This window comes from Berghia stephanieae, chromosome 2 (assembly GCF_034508935.2).
Source record: "Berghia stephanieae isolate SIO BIC M18660-M18661 chromosome 2, UCSD_Bste_1.3, whole genome shotgun sequence".
NCBI classification, from domain to species: domain Eukaryota; kingdom Metazoa; phylum Mollusca; class Gastropoda; order Nudibranchia; family Aeolidiidae; genus Berghia; species Berghia stephanieae.
Genome location: NC_088361.1, coordinates 96,947,864 through 96,966,776, shown reverse-complemented (window position 1 = coordinate 96,966,776; position 18,913 = coordinate 96,947,864). Strand labels below are relative to the sequence as shown.

General features: G+C 33.5%; 1 protein-coding gene across 13 annotated transcripts in view; it reads left to right on the top strand.

Annotated features, from left to right (window-relative positions):
- Positions 1 to 18,913, top strand: part of LOC144965958 (cilia- and flagella-associated protein 46-like) — a 105,789-nt gene that overhangs the window by 21,430 nt on the left and 65,446 nt on the right. For 7 of the 13 annotated variants that reach the window (XM_078901870.1, XM_078901867.1, XM_078901865.1 and 4 more), the window contains 8 exons: positions 2,615 to 2,714; positions 3,328 to 3,426; positions 3,610 to 3,800; positions 6,012 to 6,108; positions 6,716 to 6,847; positions 7,816 to 7,933; positions 9,079 to 9,099; positions 17,177 to 17,306. In XM_078901870.1, coding sequence (XP_078757996.1) covers positions 2,615 to 2,714; positions 3,328 to 3,426; positions 3,610 to 3,800; positions 6,012 to 6,108; positions 6,716 to 6,847; positions 7,816 to 7,933; positions 9,079 to 9,099; positions 17,177 to 17,306 — 888 coding nt within the window. The remainder of the gene's footprint in view (positions 1 to 2,614; positions 2,715 to 3,327; positions 3,427 to 3,609; positions 3,801 to 6,011; positions 6,109 to 6,715; positions 6,848 to 7,815; positions 7,934 to 9,078; positions 9,100 to 17,176; positions 17,307 to 18,913) is intronic. The other 6 variants (XM_078901871.1, XM_078901872.1, XM_078901869.1 and 3 more) reach the window with 1 other exon arrangement.

Sequence of the window (18,913 nt, the reverse complement as noted above, 5' to 3'; positions counted from 1 at the left end):
GTTTTACTTTGCAGCAACATCAATCTGGAATTTCCTCTCAGTTGTTATGCTTCAAGTCTCGTCTGAAGACAGAACATTTTAAATTGATTTTTCCTTAATGTTTCAAAACCACAGTCTTCATATTCCATTGGTGTCAGTATAAGATCATCTACAAGTGTAACTTTAAACTCTCTTAAAATTCTCCTGTCACCTGTGTCTTGTAAAGTACACGATACGTTGAAATTGGCACTCTATAAATTTTGTTTATATAATATGTATATTATATTAGACTTTACATGGAAATAAATTAATGAGAACAGAGAACCAGTGCGGAGAAATAAAGGCTCACATCAGTGTGTCTATCCAGACAATATTTAAACATAGCAACTTCTTTGTCTCTCTGTCTGATATCGTCGCATCATGTTATAGGGAAAACATTTGTCCAACCTTTTTTTTAAAAAGCAATTCGTAAAGGAAAGAATATTTTAAAAGGCTTTTAAACGGACCAATGTCAGTTTCAGACATGGGACTCAGTGCATACATTTATAGAAATTCAAAGGGGAAACATATTTTGACCAATTGGATCTTAGGGACATTGACTTAGCACTAAAAATATTCAGAATCCAATTTTAAAGAACGATCCAGCTTTTAGCACGCTCTGACTTATTCCCGGGAACCCTGCTTATAAATGGAGACCACTGTATAAATGATCAGCTTCTTTTGTAGTTGGATATTTATCTGCTTTTAATTTTGGAAATGTTAAGGGTAGAGATTTATGACACAGTTTTGTTCTATCATGGTTTATGGAAAAAAACTTTTTAAACTGTTGGCCAGTTTCTTTTGCCTAACAGATCAGATAATATATTATATTTTTATATGTATTCGAGTGGGAGTAATTAATATAAGTTTGCCTTAGCATTGTCTGAGAATGTTTGCATATATATATTGTATTAAAAATTGGATGGCATTAGCAATAAAGATGATTATGACGTATATGATGATAACAACTTTGATGATGATGATGATGATGATGATTATGATGATGATGATGATGATGATGATGATGATGATGAGGATGATGATGATGATGATATAATAATAATATATAATAATAATAATAATAATACTAATAATAATAATAATGATAATAATAATAATGATAATGATAATAATAATAATAATAATAATAATAATAATAATAATAATAATAATAATAATAATAATAATAATCTACGTCAAGAGTTTACTTATATGTTAGAAGCAATAGTCTTCCGCTTTTTCTTTAAAGTTCTGAACTCATTATCTAACATTATAATTTTGCATTCTCTCCATGAACTTCACAAACCGGGTGATGGCTTTCATAAAACTTTGCAATGCCTGGCATGCATAAAGGAATAAAATAACAGACCTTGTTTCATAATTAGTCTATTTACAATAATTGATCTGTTGTTTTGAATATCATTGGCTATTAAAAGCAATAACAAATAGGAACATTTAATACTAGTTGGGAAGGTGCTTTGAAAGATGCTGCTTTGACTCTGTTTAATAAATAGTTAACGCTAAATGTTATGATTTTGTTAATTAGACTTCTGGATTCAGAAATGAACATGCAAACACATCGTGGATGAACATTAGCAAAAATCGATAATGCACATTCATGCCATTCAAATGTTGATTATTTTTTGGATGACTTATTAATTTATACATTTTATTGCATATATTGTCGTCTGCAGGGTTTTGAAACCTGAATTTATGTCTTTTTCTTTATATTTGACATTTGACATACTATGATATATTATGGTATTAATCATAACATATATTAAGTGTGAATGAAAAAGTATGATTTAATAATCCTTGTGGCATAACTTGGTATTTATTGAAGTGTGATTTACACATTGGATGTTTTCACATCTTGACGAATGATTCTCTTAATTTGTGCAGTATGGTTTTTTGACATAACTGTTTAAAACGTGAATTCATGAAGACATTGCACATACAATACACACACACAAACACACATACACACACACACAAACACACAGACCAACACATACACCAACATGCCTGTTGGAGTAAAATAGTTGATATTATAAAGTAGTAAAAATTATAATATTATTATTATTTTTTTTTAAATACAACAATCAATATTTTACATGCTTTTATGAAAAATAGATAGTTAATTTTTATTGGCTCAAACAATTTATTCAAGCTTTTATATATAAAGGGAGCATGTATGTTAAGTGTAATTTCTAATTCCTCTTGATATTCGATTTTCTTTAAATAACAAAAAAGGAATGATTTAAAAAAAAAATCAGAAACGCATTTAGAGGTGGCACGACACAGTTGTATGGTTTTTGCTTCATACCAAGGAGGTTTCGAGTTTGATTCTCCGCTGTACAATGTGGTTGATACGAGCGTTACTCCAATTTTCCCTTGGAATATAAGCTAAAATATTTCCAAATGGGGAGGGGGGGATGATTAAAGGGAATTTCGTTAAAATTTGAATATGTTTTATTTGTAACTAGACCTTAAGCCTATTTTACATATGTTTGATCCAGTGTAGAAAATAATTTGATAGTAAATGTGAAGAATAGAGAAAGCATTAAACCTTTTAAAACTTTCTTTTTTTTCTTAGACCTCTTCTCCTTTTGGAATTGTGCCGCTTGTGTCTGGAGATAGATTTGCCACATTTGGCGTCTGCTTGTGTGGACAGTATGAAAGCTTGTGTTGTCAAGGTAATAAGATCATTAAATCTTGTTTGCTCATAAACTAAAAATGAAAAAAAAAAAAACAAGAAAAAAAAGAGAACTACTGTGAAATTAGTTGATGCTAATTTTTTAAAAGATAAATTAAGGCGTACTTGATTTCCATATAAGGTTAGCATGAGTGAAATATTTCTCAACTTTATTGTATCCCGATTTTTAGACTCACAAGAAAAATATTGATATTATTGAACACACTTCTTTCTTCATCAAATAGAGGATCTTACTTTTGAGTAAAGATAGACTATTGAAGTCAAACTGACATATTATGACGTCTTTCATTGCTTAAACAAACGAATCCAAAGGAGCCTTAGAATTAAACCAAAAAAAAAAAACTGGTTAAGATGTTAATCTTTTATTTTTTTAAAGTTTCCTATAGTTGAACATTATATTCATGCTATTAGATTAAGGCCCATTTACAGCGATAATGACACTAAGAATACATAAGTTGCTATATCAAACTGTTGTCTGATGTCTTCCCGTTTGTAACTTCCATGGCATTTTAATGGAATCTTAATCTGATATTTTATTATAACACTGTAAATTATTATATTAATTGGATATCATTTCTTCTTTTTTTTTTTAGGACCAAGGCTTTTATCTTGAGTTGGAATTTGTTCAGTGCGAACTCATGGTTTACAATCTTGGTGATAAAAAGGAAACTTTCCAGAAAAATGCAATAGCGGTAAGAATAACTGTTTTTATTGTACTTGTAAAAATATATTCAAAGGGAGTACCTTCGTCATCAACAATCTGCAATTAAATATAAGATTTATTGCATTTTATGGTGTTTATAAATATATTTGAGCAAAAGCAATGGTCTGCCAGTTTTTATAGGAAGTTTTTGAATATATATCATCTCCATCAGGTACGCATGCAAGCTATCAAGAGAAGTGAGGAGGCCATCCTAAATGCTCTTCGTCTTGGAGATCCCAATGTGATTCAAGTTGGTTGCGTCACTCAGTGGAACCTCTGCCTCCCTTTGCTTCAAGCAAATTTACGCAATCAAGTACGACGTCCTCTGGCTCATATTGCTGAAGCTCTTGAAAAGATTGACAGGTGGTTTTTATGTTTTAATCTATCTGTTTCTTTTTAATTGTTTTTTTCTTCTTTCTTCTTATTTTTTTCTTTATTGGTGCAAACTACATCACAGGTATACTATAGATCTGAATGAAATGAACATTGATGAATATATTCGGTAATACCATCTTAACCTCACTCGAAATTAAATGAATCTTATTGATGCTATGCACTTGGCTAAAAAACTCAAAACATCCACCAGCCGGACATATACCACACCAACAAACTAAATTATGTGTAACCTTCATGGTTTATAGTCTGATTGATATAATTTAACTGAAAACTGCTCATAAAAAAACAGTGTCAAAGAGCTGAGTGATGTCAATTTCGTTCCTTCTATACTTATTGACCTTTGTACTAAATAGCATGTGAAAGCTTCATAGTTGTATTATACGAGGGATCTTTCATAATTAACCGAAAAATGCCTGTAAAATCCGCATTTTTTATGCTATCAACAAAATTCTTGCACGTGTTCATACCTTGACTCGTCCTTCATTTCTCTACGTAACAGCCAAGTCTGTCGACACACTTCTGCCAACGCCGCACCATGGAATAGATACCCTCTCGGAAGAAATTTCCATCAAGGTTTTGTAGCCATTTCCGCACATGGTCAACAAGCTCTTCATCGACATCAAAGCGCTTTCCTGCCAGCTCACGTTTCAGTGGCCCAAAGAGGTGATAATCAGATGGTGCGAGCTCTGGACTGTGTGGTGGGTGTGGCAAAATCTCCCATCCATATTTCTCTAGCCAACCTTGCGTCACTCGTGCTGTGTGGGGTGTAGCGTTGTCGTGTTGCAAAATGACCCCGTTGGTCAACTGCCCTGGGCGCTTTCTGCGAATGGCCTCCCTAGGCTTGTCAAGAGTTTGGCAGTACCTTGCAGCATTGATTGTTTCTCCAGGTTGTAAGGTTTCGAACAGAATAACACCACGACTGTCCCAGAAAACAGTTCCCATTATTTTCTTTGCTGACCGCATGACTTTGAATTTCTTTGCGACAGGTGAGGATGGATGTTTCCATGTCATCGAATCTTGCTTTGTTTCTGGGGTGCAATGGTGCAACCAAGTCTCATCACCGGTGACTATGCTGTCAAGAAAAGTCACATCGTACCCTAGAAAGTCCCCGCCGGCGTTGGCAGTATGCCCGTGAACCCTGCGTGAGCTCTTGCTTCTTCTCAAAAGTTCCCTGCAGATGTCCAATCTTTGTTCTTTATGATTGTCTGTCAATTGCTTAGGAACCCATCTTGCCCTGACTTTTCTGTAGCCAAGTTCATCAAATACAATTCTATGGGCAGAAGTTTCCGAAATTTCAAGACTGCTTGCGATTTCATGAAGTTTCAACCTCCTGTCTTGATGAATAAGCTCATCAACTTGCTTCACATTGTCTTCTGACGTCGCAGTTATCGAACGCCCTCTCCCTTCCCTGTCTGTCAAGTCGGAATGGCCGGCTTCAAATAAATTACACCAGTGATAGTACGGCTTATAACATGCTCACCATATACACTCTGAAGTTCTTTATGAATTTTGGTAGGATTCAGACTTTTGGCGTTCAAAAAACGTATGACAGCTCTGATTTCCTCCTTTGACCAAGTTTCAAGGTGGGCCGCCATCTTTAAAATCGTCTAGAAATTCATTGTGCAAAATGATGCACTTCATAATTTCTGGGAATATCCGTTTACAGAATTTAAAAATCTCCACTGGTTGCTGAGCAATGGGCATTTTTCAGTTATTTCTGAAAGAGCCCTCGTATTATAAATATATTTGTATAGTTTATTATATTTTATAATACTTTGCTTCAATAAAATTGATTATGTTGTCAAGTTAACCTTACCCGTGTAGTACTTATATTTAGTAGTCCTTCAGGGCCTAAAGGCCCATGGAGCAGAATTTTATCACAGTTTTTCTATAGCTCCCCCTTTGATAGGATAAGTTCTTTCTGACTTTCCACTAGATCTACCACGCCCCAATCATTGCTAGGTGGACAAGAGGGACAGAAAATAATCTCGTCTTCACTGGGGTTTATCCTGGTTCCTTTGCGTAAGAAATGAGTGCACTATCAACTGAGCTATCAGAACCCCTCATAATGCTTGTATTTGGCTCTGTACTTAATTGAATGTTTCCACTTTAGGTTATTGGTGAACACAACAAGGCTTTTTGTGATGTGCTTTATAATTCTATTAAATCTGCTTATAGCTTATTGGTCCAGCTAAGATGTCAAGTGCACACAGAACTTGCACGTTGTGAGGAGGATCAGGAGCAGATACAAGTAGCCATGGAAAACCTGAAAAAGGTACAGCCTTGATATCTTGTTAAAATGCCGATTTAGCTTATTTACTGAACTTTTGATAAGCCACTAATTGACATGAAGGCAGCAATAAAGATACATGAAATATAAACCAGGACAAAAATAATATAACGGTCATCGCAACAATAATATTACCAGCTGAACCCCCCCCCCCCCCCCCAAAAAAAAAAAATAAGAAAATAAACAACCAAAAACAAACAAACAAATAAATAAACGAAAAAAAAACGAACCTGCAAGAAGAAAAAATATTAGCAGAAAAAGAAGAAGAAGAAGAAGAAGAAGAAGAAGAAGAAAAAAAAAGAAGAAGAAGAAGAAGAAGAAGAAGAAGAAGAAGAAGAAGAAGAAGAAGAAGAAGAAGAAGAAGAAGAAGAGGAAGAAGAAGAAGAAGAAGAAGAAGAAGAAGAAGAAGAAGAAGAAGAAGAAGAAGAAGACAGAAACAATAATTACAACGTCAAAATGAGGATTAGTGGTCTTTGTGCTGAATACCATATCAAATCATTCAATATGAATGCATACCTATTATTTATCTAATCCAGTGACATTTTCGTCCAGGTTACACTACATTACATTTTTTTTTACCTTTATGCATCAGGCATTGGCTTTGGATGATGGAAACATTTATCAGGAAAAGCTGGAAGTCTCATTGCGAAGGTTGGAACTGAGGGCACAACTGTATAAGCAACCAGACCGACCAGAAGACCAAGCAGCCATGATTATTGAACAGGTTTGACCGCTTTTTATTCTTTTAAAAAAATATATTTTATACATACTTTTTGATCCATGTCTATTCTCTAGATCTCTGATGGCAAGACAGCAGTTCTTTAAAATCATAATTTCTCTCATCCTTTATCTGATTAAAGCTGCAAAACTAACCATATTCACAAAAAAAAAACAAAAAAAAAAAAAAAAAGAAAAAAGGCAATAATAGCAATGCGATCAGGGCTTTACTAATGCTCAAGTTGCATAGTTATTGCTTCTTTCTTTGACAAAACTTGAAATATGATGAAATCGAATTACACCAATGAAGAGTTAAAATCATATGGAAAAATGTATTAGACACATGGCATTATAGATAATTACTTTCTCTTAGATAGAAATCCTTTCCTTTACAAAAAGACATCCGTAATTGACTTCTATCTTTAACCTGGTCCTAAACTTTAAAAAACTATTTGAAATAACTCCCCCAAAAACAGACTAATCCCTGCCTTAGAATTCAAAAGTATGATCCTCTTTATAAGAATTATTTAAAAAGAAAGAAAACAAGCAACACATTTTTTTCCAAGCGATGATGTAGAGAGCCTCATCTTGTAGCCTTCTGATCTTTACAACAATATGTTTTATACAGCGCCATATCCACTAAATGTGCTCAAAGCGCTTAGCTCAGGTTGTCATCTTGCAGTACGATTCAACATTTGAAAAACATTATTTTTGACCTTGTAGTAGTTGATGGCTTATCTACATTCCTTCATGGAATGCCTAGGCGATGGTATCTTATGATGCCGTGGCAGAAGGTGTAATAATAAAAAAAATAGTAGACATCTCTTGATGAGGGGATTGTTGGATAATATTCAAATTCCCTTTCTCAAATCTTTTAAATATCAGTTGAGGACTCCTTGCCTTATTATCACTTATGCATTTCAAATGCAAAACAATTTAGAAAAATCTTATGAGAATTTTTGGTGTGAATTTCAGGCTAGAAAAGCAGATTCAGGAACAATGCGCATGAAGCGGTCATTGCTTGTGAAGGCTGGAGAAGCCCTGGCCCCTGATGCCTTCCTGCTAGTCTTGGATAGTGAAAATGATACCAAAGGTGGGTCTCCAAATGCCTCTTATACACTCACAATGATTTTATCAGAATACAACAGACAAGGTCTTTTGATGTTTTAAGTTTCCAAAGAATATGATATTAGAAGCAATTTGAAAAGAATATTTGCATGACTTTTGTTTGCAACACGTGTCTTCATTAACAGTGCATTATTAATTACCACTTAATATTGCCATTGGAATGAGATGGGATTTTTTGTTTTGATGTTGCTGATTTATTTTTATTTGTTGGAGTGAATTTGAATTATTTTGTTGTTGTTGTTATTTTTAATTGCATTTGGTTTAATGTACTTATAAATAACACAAAAGTGAATTAGACAAATTGCACATTATAGAGATAAATATATATCGCATATGCAATGTATGTCATTAAAAAAAAAAATGGAAGCAACACCAAAATCCTCGTCCGTCTGCTGCTTGATCTTAAATAGACATATTAATGTTTTTTGTAGAAACATTTATTGTATCTATGAAAGATTCCAAATTATAACAACCCTCTATCCAAGTTCAGGTGAAATGGAATAATATGCAAAAGGCGGGTGCCATTTTTGCATCATTTTTGCATATTTTCCTTTTATTTTACCTCCTTGCTTTGGCTAGGTGATACCATTTCCAATAAAAACAAAATATTTTTGCCCCCCCCCCCCTCTTAATTACACAAACAAAGAGACTCCTTTCCTGATGTTCCAAGACACATTAAAGTTTCCTTGCATTTTCATTTGGCTTAAGCCTATTTTACGTCAAACTTTGTTTGGTGTTGTTTGTGCAAATTAAAAAATGCATCTACAGTGGCATTAAGTATTCGTGAAATGTTTTGCTTTCTCCATTAGTAATCATTACAAATTAAGAAACCCACGAAGGGGTATAAGTGGTCACCAAAAAAAAAAAAAAAAAAAAAAAAAAAAAAAAAAATATATATATATATATATATATATATATATATATATATATATATATATATATATATATATATATATATATATATATATATATATACCGTATTAATACTAGTGCTTCCATATGAGGCTTCAGCACAATTTCAGTATCATCCCTACTTAGATATTTAAAGTTATTTTATTGAACTACAAATGAATGGTTTTCTCTGAAAAAAATATACCTGTTTGTTTTCAGTAAAAGAGGCTCTGGACCAAGGTATATCTCATGATTTCTCAATGGTCCCATGTTTAACTTGTTTTACTTATTTAATTCATTTTAATTTTGTTTTCTTAAAAGCTAAATGGTATCTATCACGCCAGCCTTCAATGCATATTTTTGTTTCTTTGTTACAGTATATTTTTTTATATAATCTTGAAAAAACGAAAAATCAAAGTTTCCAGCTCAAAAGCAGAACAAAGCATGCTCGTCAAAGTAATTGTGAGGTGATCTGGCAAAACCTGTTGGATGTCGCGCTAGCTAGTTTTGAGATATGAGTGAATAAAGGTGAAAAATCGTTGTCTGCATGATTGTCATTTTTTCAATTCATCATTTTTAGTATCCAGCGTTTTTAATATCCATCCAACTACATTCTCACAAAAGAATTTTACAATTTGAAGCTTATAGATAAATTCATTAAAACATTTTTCTGCGCTCTATCGATGCAGAATAACTTCAAAATTGGCCTAAAGTCTGCCTCTGAGGTAGATGATTTCAATTCAGCGCTGAGAATAACATTTTTACCAAACCCCAAAATATTACATATCACTCTTTTTCTCAATGTTTGCTCTTTGGAATGCAAGTAATTGTGCATGAATACAAGCTGCCACTGAGTCAGTAAAATGGCTGTGCATATGTATAAACAATACGAGTAACCTCAATAAGCAATTGTACCTCATTTCCTTTACTTTCCTTTGTAAAATATTTTATCATCAATCAAACCATGTGGCATGGCTGGTAGCATTTTTCTTTTACTTTTATATCATAATTTACAGTGATTGATATCAAAAGCCAATATCAATATCTGAAACTTAAAATAAAAACCACGAATGACAACGTACATAAAACTACTGAGAGACGAGAGATGAAGTCACACACAAATCTCCTCCTCCTAAAATATCACTTCGTGGACTTAAGAAGGGAAAAAAAAAAGAAAAGAGGCGTGGGTGGGGGGTGGGGGTCGGGGGTGGAGATAAAGTCAAAATATTTGGATTGTGTGGCTTTGATTTTTATATTTGAGTATGAATATGGTGTGCAAGTGATAGTGTGATGATAATGTAACTGTATTTTAAATAATTTGCAATAAATATATTTGTCTTGCCTTTAAAAGCGATTTTCTCTGATTTTTTAATTTTTTACTTCCTCCTTCAAATGTGAATAACTGTGGCCCTTATTAAGATAATTACAATATTAAAACTACATTTTGTATAGAAAGGGTGTCTCTATTCAAATATGTAATAATATTGGACTCGAATTTTTCAGACATCCGATGGGTTTTGCCAGATCTACTCACAATTATAAATTGTGTATAATGCATCTTAGAATAGAAAAGAATAGATAGTCATATTGTTTTGATAATATATGTTTTAGATACATCAAATACCGATTTCAGAATGATGTTAAAATGAAAAGTTAATAAATATTTTGAGCCCTGTGATTCTTTCAGAATTCCGGAGAGCAATTAATAAAATGTCTTTAATGAAAAGTCCAAAAAGACAATATTGATTATTAATTCATTATTTCATCATTTCATTCCTTTTTTAGTTTTTTAAATTTATCCATTATTTATTTTTTTCATTCATTTATTCATTCATTCATTCATTCATTCATTCATTCATTCATTCATTCATTCATCCATTCATTCATTCATTCATTCATTCATTCATTCATTCATGCATGAATTCATTCATTCATTCACTCATTCATTCATTCACTCATTATTCATTCATTCATTCATTCATTCATTCATGCATGCATGCATTAATTTATTCTTTTCATAATGTGAGTTATATGTTTGATACATTCATGCTCAGTGTAACAATCTGGATTGAAACAGTTTGTTTAACTCACGCTTAATGGCACTTGATTTTCAATCTCACGTTTTGCACTGTTTGTTTGAGCACCTTATCCATGTTAACGCTTTTCTTATGAAATAGAATGGGCATTGGAGCAAAATAATAATAATAATAACTCAACAATCTCTTTTAAAATGTCAATTGTTTTTAATTTAGACACCAACTCCCAAGGATAAGAATAATTCTATCGCATATTTTATCTGATTATTTCATTTTTTTTTTATGGGAGGAAATTGTCTTTCAAACTAATGAAAAATAAAATGTGATAAAAGGGGCAAGGGGCCAATGTGTTTGCTACGTGCTAGGATCATGAAGTAAGATTACAGTTTGATTAAACATATTTTAGATCCGTAGAGCTCCTATTGATAATAACGAGGCTAAAAACAGAGTAATTATGTGTGCTTTATTTAATAAGAATACTCTAAGAAAAATTTAAAAAAATTAAAATATATATATGTGGGCGTCCCTGAGATAATCAGTCGCAAGGTGAAAAGCTTTGAACAGAGATATTGACAATTTTAGTCAAGAGGTTAATTTTTAATGGAAAATGAGTTCTCATCAAAAATCATTAAATCAAACATTTTTCAACATATTGATGACATATTTAAATTGAATTCTACTCCTAAATTTTTTTTTTTATTAAGGTAATTATTATACTTAATATCAATTCTTGTCAACTTTGGAAGCGATTTTCTTAAAATTAAGGTTTCACACCCTAGCCCATGCATATGACCATAACTTCGCGAAAAATCATCCGATTTGCTTCAAATAAAGACTAAAATGCTCAGGAGACATTGGGCTTTCAAAAAAATGCAAAAACGCAGTCACCTTGCGACTGATTATGTCAGGGATGCACACATATATAAAAAATAAGATAACTTTAAAAAAAAAGAGAGAGAGAAAAGAATTAGTAAATACACATCATTCATAAATACGACTCTCATCTCATGTAGTTCCATATCTGAAGCAGACGTCGGAGGTCATCTTCCGCCAAGCTGATCTATCTCTTGCCAATTCTATTAAAGCAGCGCCACCTTTCTCAGCTTCATCTGTCCAAGTTCTTATCCCTTTCAAATACGTTATTCTTTGTCTTCCTCTTATTCTTTTTCCATTCATCTTTCCAGTCAAGGCGAGTATTTCCAAACCAGGGTGGCGGATAATGTGTCCTAAAAATTCCATTTGGCGTTTGATGATTTTTGTTATCAGTGATCTTTTTCTGTTTGCCATTTCTAAAATTTCTTCATTTCTTTTCCTTTCCATCCATGACACCCTCATCATTCTTCTGTAAAACCACATTTCCACTGCCTCCAGTCTTTTAACCATGGTCTTGTTTATGGTCCAGCTCTCACAACCATATAGCAGCACAGACAGTACATAGCAATCCAGGACTTTGATTTTTGTTTTCATGCTAATATTCCTGTTTTTCATAATTGTATGCAGCTGGTTGAATGCATTCTTCGCCATACCTATTCTTTTCTTTATTTCACAATCTGATTTTCCATTGGATGTTACATTGAAGCCTAAATATTTGAAACATTCAACTTGTTGTATTGTTTGTCCTCTGCTTGTTATTACACAGGCTGGTGGGTTATTATTTTTAGATACCGTCATACATTCTGTTTTAGATATATTCAGTTCCAGTCCCATATTTTCACTACTCCTGACTACAACATCCAGTAATTCTTGTAGTTCATGTTCAGATTCTGCCAGTAGAACCGTATCATCTGCATACCTCAGATTTGTTACATTCTTTCCTCCAATACACACCCCCTTCTTATGTTCGATATCTCTTAATATCATTTCACTATAGAGGTTGAATAAATCTGGAGACAAAACACACCCCTGCCTAACTCCTCTTCTAATAGGTGTAAAACTGCTTAGTTCGTTGTCAACACGCATTGCTGCTTCTTGTTCCCAGTACAAATTCCGTAATATTCTTAAATCTTTACCATCAATGTCCAAGGATGATAGAATTTTGAATAGTTTTTCGTGTTGTACTTTATCAAAGGCTTTTGAATAGTCGATGAAACACATATACAGATCTTTATTTACTTCAATACATCTTTCCATCAGCATTGATAATGTGAATATTCCATTTCTGGTACCCTTGTCCTCAACAAAACCAAATTGCATCTCCCAATTTCAGGTCGTATTTTATTTCTTATTCTTAGTAAAATTATCTTCAAAAGAATTTTTGTGAGGTGGCTCATTAGGCTAATAGTTCTGTGTTGTTCACAATCAACTGCCCCTGGCTTTTTTGGTAGTGCTATAAAAATGGATCGTTTCATATCAGTTGGCATTTTTCCTGTGTCATACACTTGATTTAGAAGGTTTGTGATGAATTCAATCCCCCATTCACCCAGGCCAGTCAAGGCTTCAATTGTTATGGCATCAGGTCCTGCAGCTTTTCCATTTTTCATGCTTTTCATGACGTTCCTAACTTCATCTTTCATTATAGAAGGCCCTTCCAGTTCTTTTATCATAGGCATTTCTCCTCGATTATCAAAAAAAAGTTCTTCAATATATTCTGACCATCTGTTTAGAATGCAGTCTTTGTCCATGATGGTGTTTCCACGCTTGTCTTTGATGCATCCACTTTTAGCACCTGATTTAGTTTTGTTTGTCACTTCTTTGATTTTCTGATGGAAGAATTTGCCATTTTTTTCTTTGCAGGACATTATATAGTGACATTGTTCATTTATCCAGTCTTCTTTAGCTTCGTTGCATTTTCTTTTTATCTGCCTGTTCAGAGTCTTGTATTTTTCTTCCTGATTTTTGGCCTTTCTTCTCTCATTCATTAGTTCTAATATCTCTGGAGTAATCCATTTCTTCTTCTGCAACTTAAGTGTGGTTGGAACATTTTCTTCTAATGATGCAGCAACACTGTCTTTAAACTGCTCATATTTCTCTTCTATATCTGTTAGTTCTCCAAGCACTTCAAACTTGTTTCTTACTGATAGTTCAAATTTTTCTTGTATCTTCTGTTCCTCCCGGAGAATGTCTAGTTGGTATTTAGGTTTAGCCTTTGCTCTTTTGCAGATTTTCAATTTAACTCGTATGGGGCATAGCACAGGTATATGATCGCTGTTACAGTCAGCCCCCGGCATAGATTTGGCATACAAAACCGAGTTTCGGAAACGTTTGCTGATGAGTATGTAATCTATTTGGTTTCTCACTCCATCTCCAGGACTTTTCCATGTCCACTTCCTTCTATTGTGGTTTGTTGACCAAGTATTTGTGATTGTCAGATCATGTTGACGGCACCATTGAATAAGACGATCACCTCTGTCATTTTTGTCTCCCAGACCATAAATACGACACATAATATAAATGCCGAGTGAATTCATTTCTAAAGACAGAACATGCAACACTTGGGTTTGCAAAAGATTGTTCTGATTGATTATGATGCAGCCAAGATGCCAAAACAGTCGTAAAATAGCGAATTGTTTTTCATGAAAAAAATGAAGGTGTATGTTTTTGGAGGCATTTCACTTAAAACAAAACTTATACAAAATAAAATTAAAATTTTTATCTGTTATCCACTGAAGAGAATGATATTATCCGGTTACATTTTTCTACAAACTAGCATAAACCAGTAGTTTACTATCTCACTTCTGAATTGTACAATGAAAATCTTCACAAAAATATTGAATCCCATTTGTGTTAAAGTTACACTCTTTTTGATGTATTTTTTTTTTTACTGTTGTTTAAAAAGTCAGCCGGTGATTGTGTTTCTTCTTTAGAATCATAAGGCGCACCTTTCTGGGCTTGATGTTATACATATTAATGAAAGCCTTTGAAAAGATGGTAGTCTATCACAAAATAGTTTTCTTCAGAACTATCAGACTTCGTACCTATTCACTCCTAATGAGAAAAAAAAGAAGTCTTAAAAACATATCATGTTAATTTTTCAAAATACTTAACAAAACAAAAAGAAATAAATAAATAAAAAGTAAAATCAAAACAAAAAACAGGCACCTTGACTGATTCTGGGATTGAAGCCAGTCTGTCACTATGCTTGTGAACGATTTTAGCAATTGGGAATTTATTACTACGACCCTTGGGTGAAATCGACATTAATTAACAGTTTTCTATACGCTCTTTCTCAGATTATTATATCTGTTAGATCCAATAGTAAAAATCCATCCACTCACTTCACGATGGATAAGAAGGTCAGAATAGAGTTTTGATACGTTTTGATTTTAAAATTATATGTCCCCTAAATATTGTACATGACGGATGTCAATCAGATTTTTAAAAAAATATTACCACAGTTGATGTTTCACGACTATGTTGTTGATTAATATGAGAGGCTAACATTTACATGAGACATTCCAATAAAGAATGACCCCATTTAAAAAAGATATTTATAGGCTTTTTCTGCGAACAGAAGTTCTCCCTTTTTGATATCTTCAATGTTTACTTCAATTATAAATTGATGATTGACTCTTTTTTGATTTTTTAAATTATGTTCTTTTTCAGAAATGTATTTTGCCGTTTATATAATTTTTTATCATTTGTCCCCAATGTATCACTACCGTGTTTGGCTTTTGATATTATTTAGCTACTAATAATTTATGGTGAATCTCATTTATCCCGTAAATTATCACAATGTATGTCCATAAATGTATGTCCATAGTATTATGATTGCTTGTGCATTACAGGCTTTTAAAAAAGACAAAAAAGAAAAGTTTTTTTGATCACATATTCTACATAATCACTTGATTCATTTACTTATCATATGTTTTATTTTCTAATGACATAAAATAAATATTTTTGCAAGTAAATATTTCGACATGACAGCCTCACAACGGGTGAGACAAATCTTAGTAATCGAAACAGCTAATCGCTTAAGAAAAAAGAAGAAAGACTTCATTGAGAATATTGGACTTTGCTTTCAAAATCAAAACTATTCTGCGTGATCAGGTGAGGCTTCCACACATGGAAAGAGTAGGGTGGTGAGGAGGAGTCTTTGAGAATTCCGTTCGTAAAACTAAAAGTATAAGTTTTTCTAAATAATAACAAGGGAAAGCTGCAGTAATTCTTTTGAGTTCAATCGTTCTCCATGAGAACACATTTTAAAATATCCAAAAAACAAATCAAACCCCAAATTTTGGCAAAACTACTCCAAAGAATATTTCGTATAAATTAGTAAAAATGTTCAATGTTACATTGTTCTCTTCATTTCGTAACATAAGATATTCTTTCTCCATCTTTCCAAAATTATTCTATACAACTTACTTCTGATCACGTTATGGTATTCAATCCACCAGGTGTCACGTTTGTTGCAGATATCAGCTACAATCTCTCTCCAGCACTCTCTATCATCGGCTCTCTTCAAGAAATACATATCTCACATCTTTTTATTTGTTATCCACTCAATGAGGCTTCTTACTTATGACATTCTTAGTCTTTCTCTACTTTTTCTCCTTTCTATTTTTCATGTCACCATAGTATGAGTTAACAAAAGGTATAAATCTCTCCTGTGTTGCTATGCTAAGTTAGAGCCTTTTAAGATCAAATGGATGTAGAAAGTTAAGGAAGAATGTTAAATGGAAGATGAATACACAAGTGTATCATATCCTTTCTGTTTACTAGTAACTTATTTTATATTTGCCATTTTCCTTGCATACAAGCTGCGTTTTATTATTATTGTTATGGTTGTTGTTGTTGTTGTTGTTGTTGTTGATACTGTTTTATTTTTGTAAATATCAATATCGTTGTAGTTCTTCTTTTACTTTGTATTCTTCTTCTTTAAAAAAATATTCTTCTCTCCTTTGAATGGATCTCAAACTGTCTTCTTGCAATTGTTTTATAGTTTTGCTTGGCTATGTGATCTTGTCATATGAAACTAGCCTTCGGTGTATAGTTGTCTTTGGAAGAGGCTCTTTACTCAAATTCTCTCACCGTACTCAGGTGTAAAATGAGTACTTGGCCAGTAACAGCTTTTTCCCTGTCGAAACAATTGTAATATTGCCTAAGAGGCATCATGTCTCTTCCTAGATGATAAATGTTGCTGTTGGTTAGGGTCTCCTTATAAAACACTTTGAGCACGTTTTAGTGGATATTGCGCCATATAAAAGCTCAATATTTTTTTTTCATTTTCTTCTTTTTTTTCTTTTTTTTTTCTCACCTTCACATAGATCTCAAAGTAACTTATTTAAAAAAAAATTTAATTGAATTTGAACAAGATTTTAATTTCAATGATTGGCTTCTTTCAGATGTTGGAGGGGGTAAAGGTGTTGTGACCAAGATTCGTCAGCTTGCTGGAAAGGCTTTACAATTTAATCATTGTGTCAAGAAGGCAGAGGGGCACCTCAAGAGGCTTGGTGATGAAAATGACAGAGAAAGGTAATGCTTTATTGATTCTATCACCTTTCAAAATTCTTGTTATAAATATTATGGAAAACAAGAGCAAACGTCAATAATAATGATATTTTTTACGGAGTGGCTATTCGTCAGTACTGACCCCCAGGCGCTGGCACCTGCGGGTCAGTACTGACGAACAGGCACCGGCGTCTGGGGGTCAGTCCTGACTAATACTATTACTTGTACTGATGCCAATTGGTCAGTTCTGACCTGGCCACGGGCGTTGACGGTACCAAAATTATGGAAAAATGCCATTTTTTAAAAATAACTTGCTCTACGACAAATAAATCAGCATTTCCTGTCCCATACTAGTCGCAGGGAAGCCCTTGTTTTCACTAAATCTTTTTGTCGGTTGACGTGAGATTTGTTTAATAAATATATCAATTAATTAAACAAGTGAAATTGTCCAATCCTGAGAAAAAGACCAAATTTGGTGTTGAAACGCCAAACTGGAAGCCCTATATTTCGGTTCATCCAACGCGCATGCTCACTGCACTGATGCGTGGCGTCAGAACTGAAAGTGAAAGCTCTTTCATTGTCTCGTCTTTCTTCATTCCTGTCATTTGAAATTCGGCTTGCTCGCATCTTACTGAGACAGGAAAAGTAGAAAACGGTAAGGGCTGCCTGAAGCCGGTGATCGTAAAATACTAACGAAAGAGTGAAAATGAAAGGCTTCGTATGGGAACAAAACTGACAATGGACGTTTCGGGTACAAACCTTTCATTAACACAACAATACACAAATAAACGTGGAAAACAAATAAAATATAATGAAAAATAACTTGTATCGTCTGTACTCAATGGTGGTTGCAGTATGAATGAAATGTTAGCGTGGGTAGAGGATAGGGTGCCCCAGGGGGGTGATCTGATTGATAAGAAAAGGTCAGGGTCAGGGAACAGAACCTTCCAGAAAACAATGGAAGATAAAAGACATATAAGTAGTAGTAGTAGTAGTAGTAGTAGTAGTAGTAGTAGTAGTAGTAGTAGTAGTAGTAGTAGTAGTAGTAGTAGTAGTAGCAGTAGTGGTAGTAGTAGTGAGTGGTAGTAGTAGTAATAGAATGGACAAAGTATTATAAAAGAATCGTAACAGGAAATATTATATAACACATTTTCCTCTATTTTTCTTTAAATTAAGCTATAACGAAAATATACGGGGAAAAAAAACAATAAAAACAAAATAACCCAAAGAAATAGAATGGACAACATAAAATAAAAAAGAATCTTACGGTGGCTTGAAATAACGAGTCATATCGTTGCCCCAACGGCATCTAACGCGTTAGAAATCAGCCCCCAACGGCATCTAACGCGTTAGAAATCAAACTTATCTAAGTGACCAAGTGTTACTGTGTGCCATCGGATAAGTTGGCCTGAGAGCCTGGAATTTTAATTGTTTTGTTTTTTTAATGGTGACGAATTAGTGCGAGGAGGTCTTTGCACTGACGAACAGGTCCGATGTTCGTCAGTGCTGATCAATGGTGGGCGGTGGCACAGACCGAAGAGAGGTTGTCTGTGGGCGGTGGCACCTGTTGTTCAATACTGACCAATAGACACCAGGTTATTGGTCAGTACTGACCTCCAGGCACTGGCGTC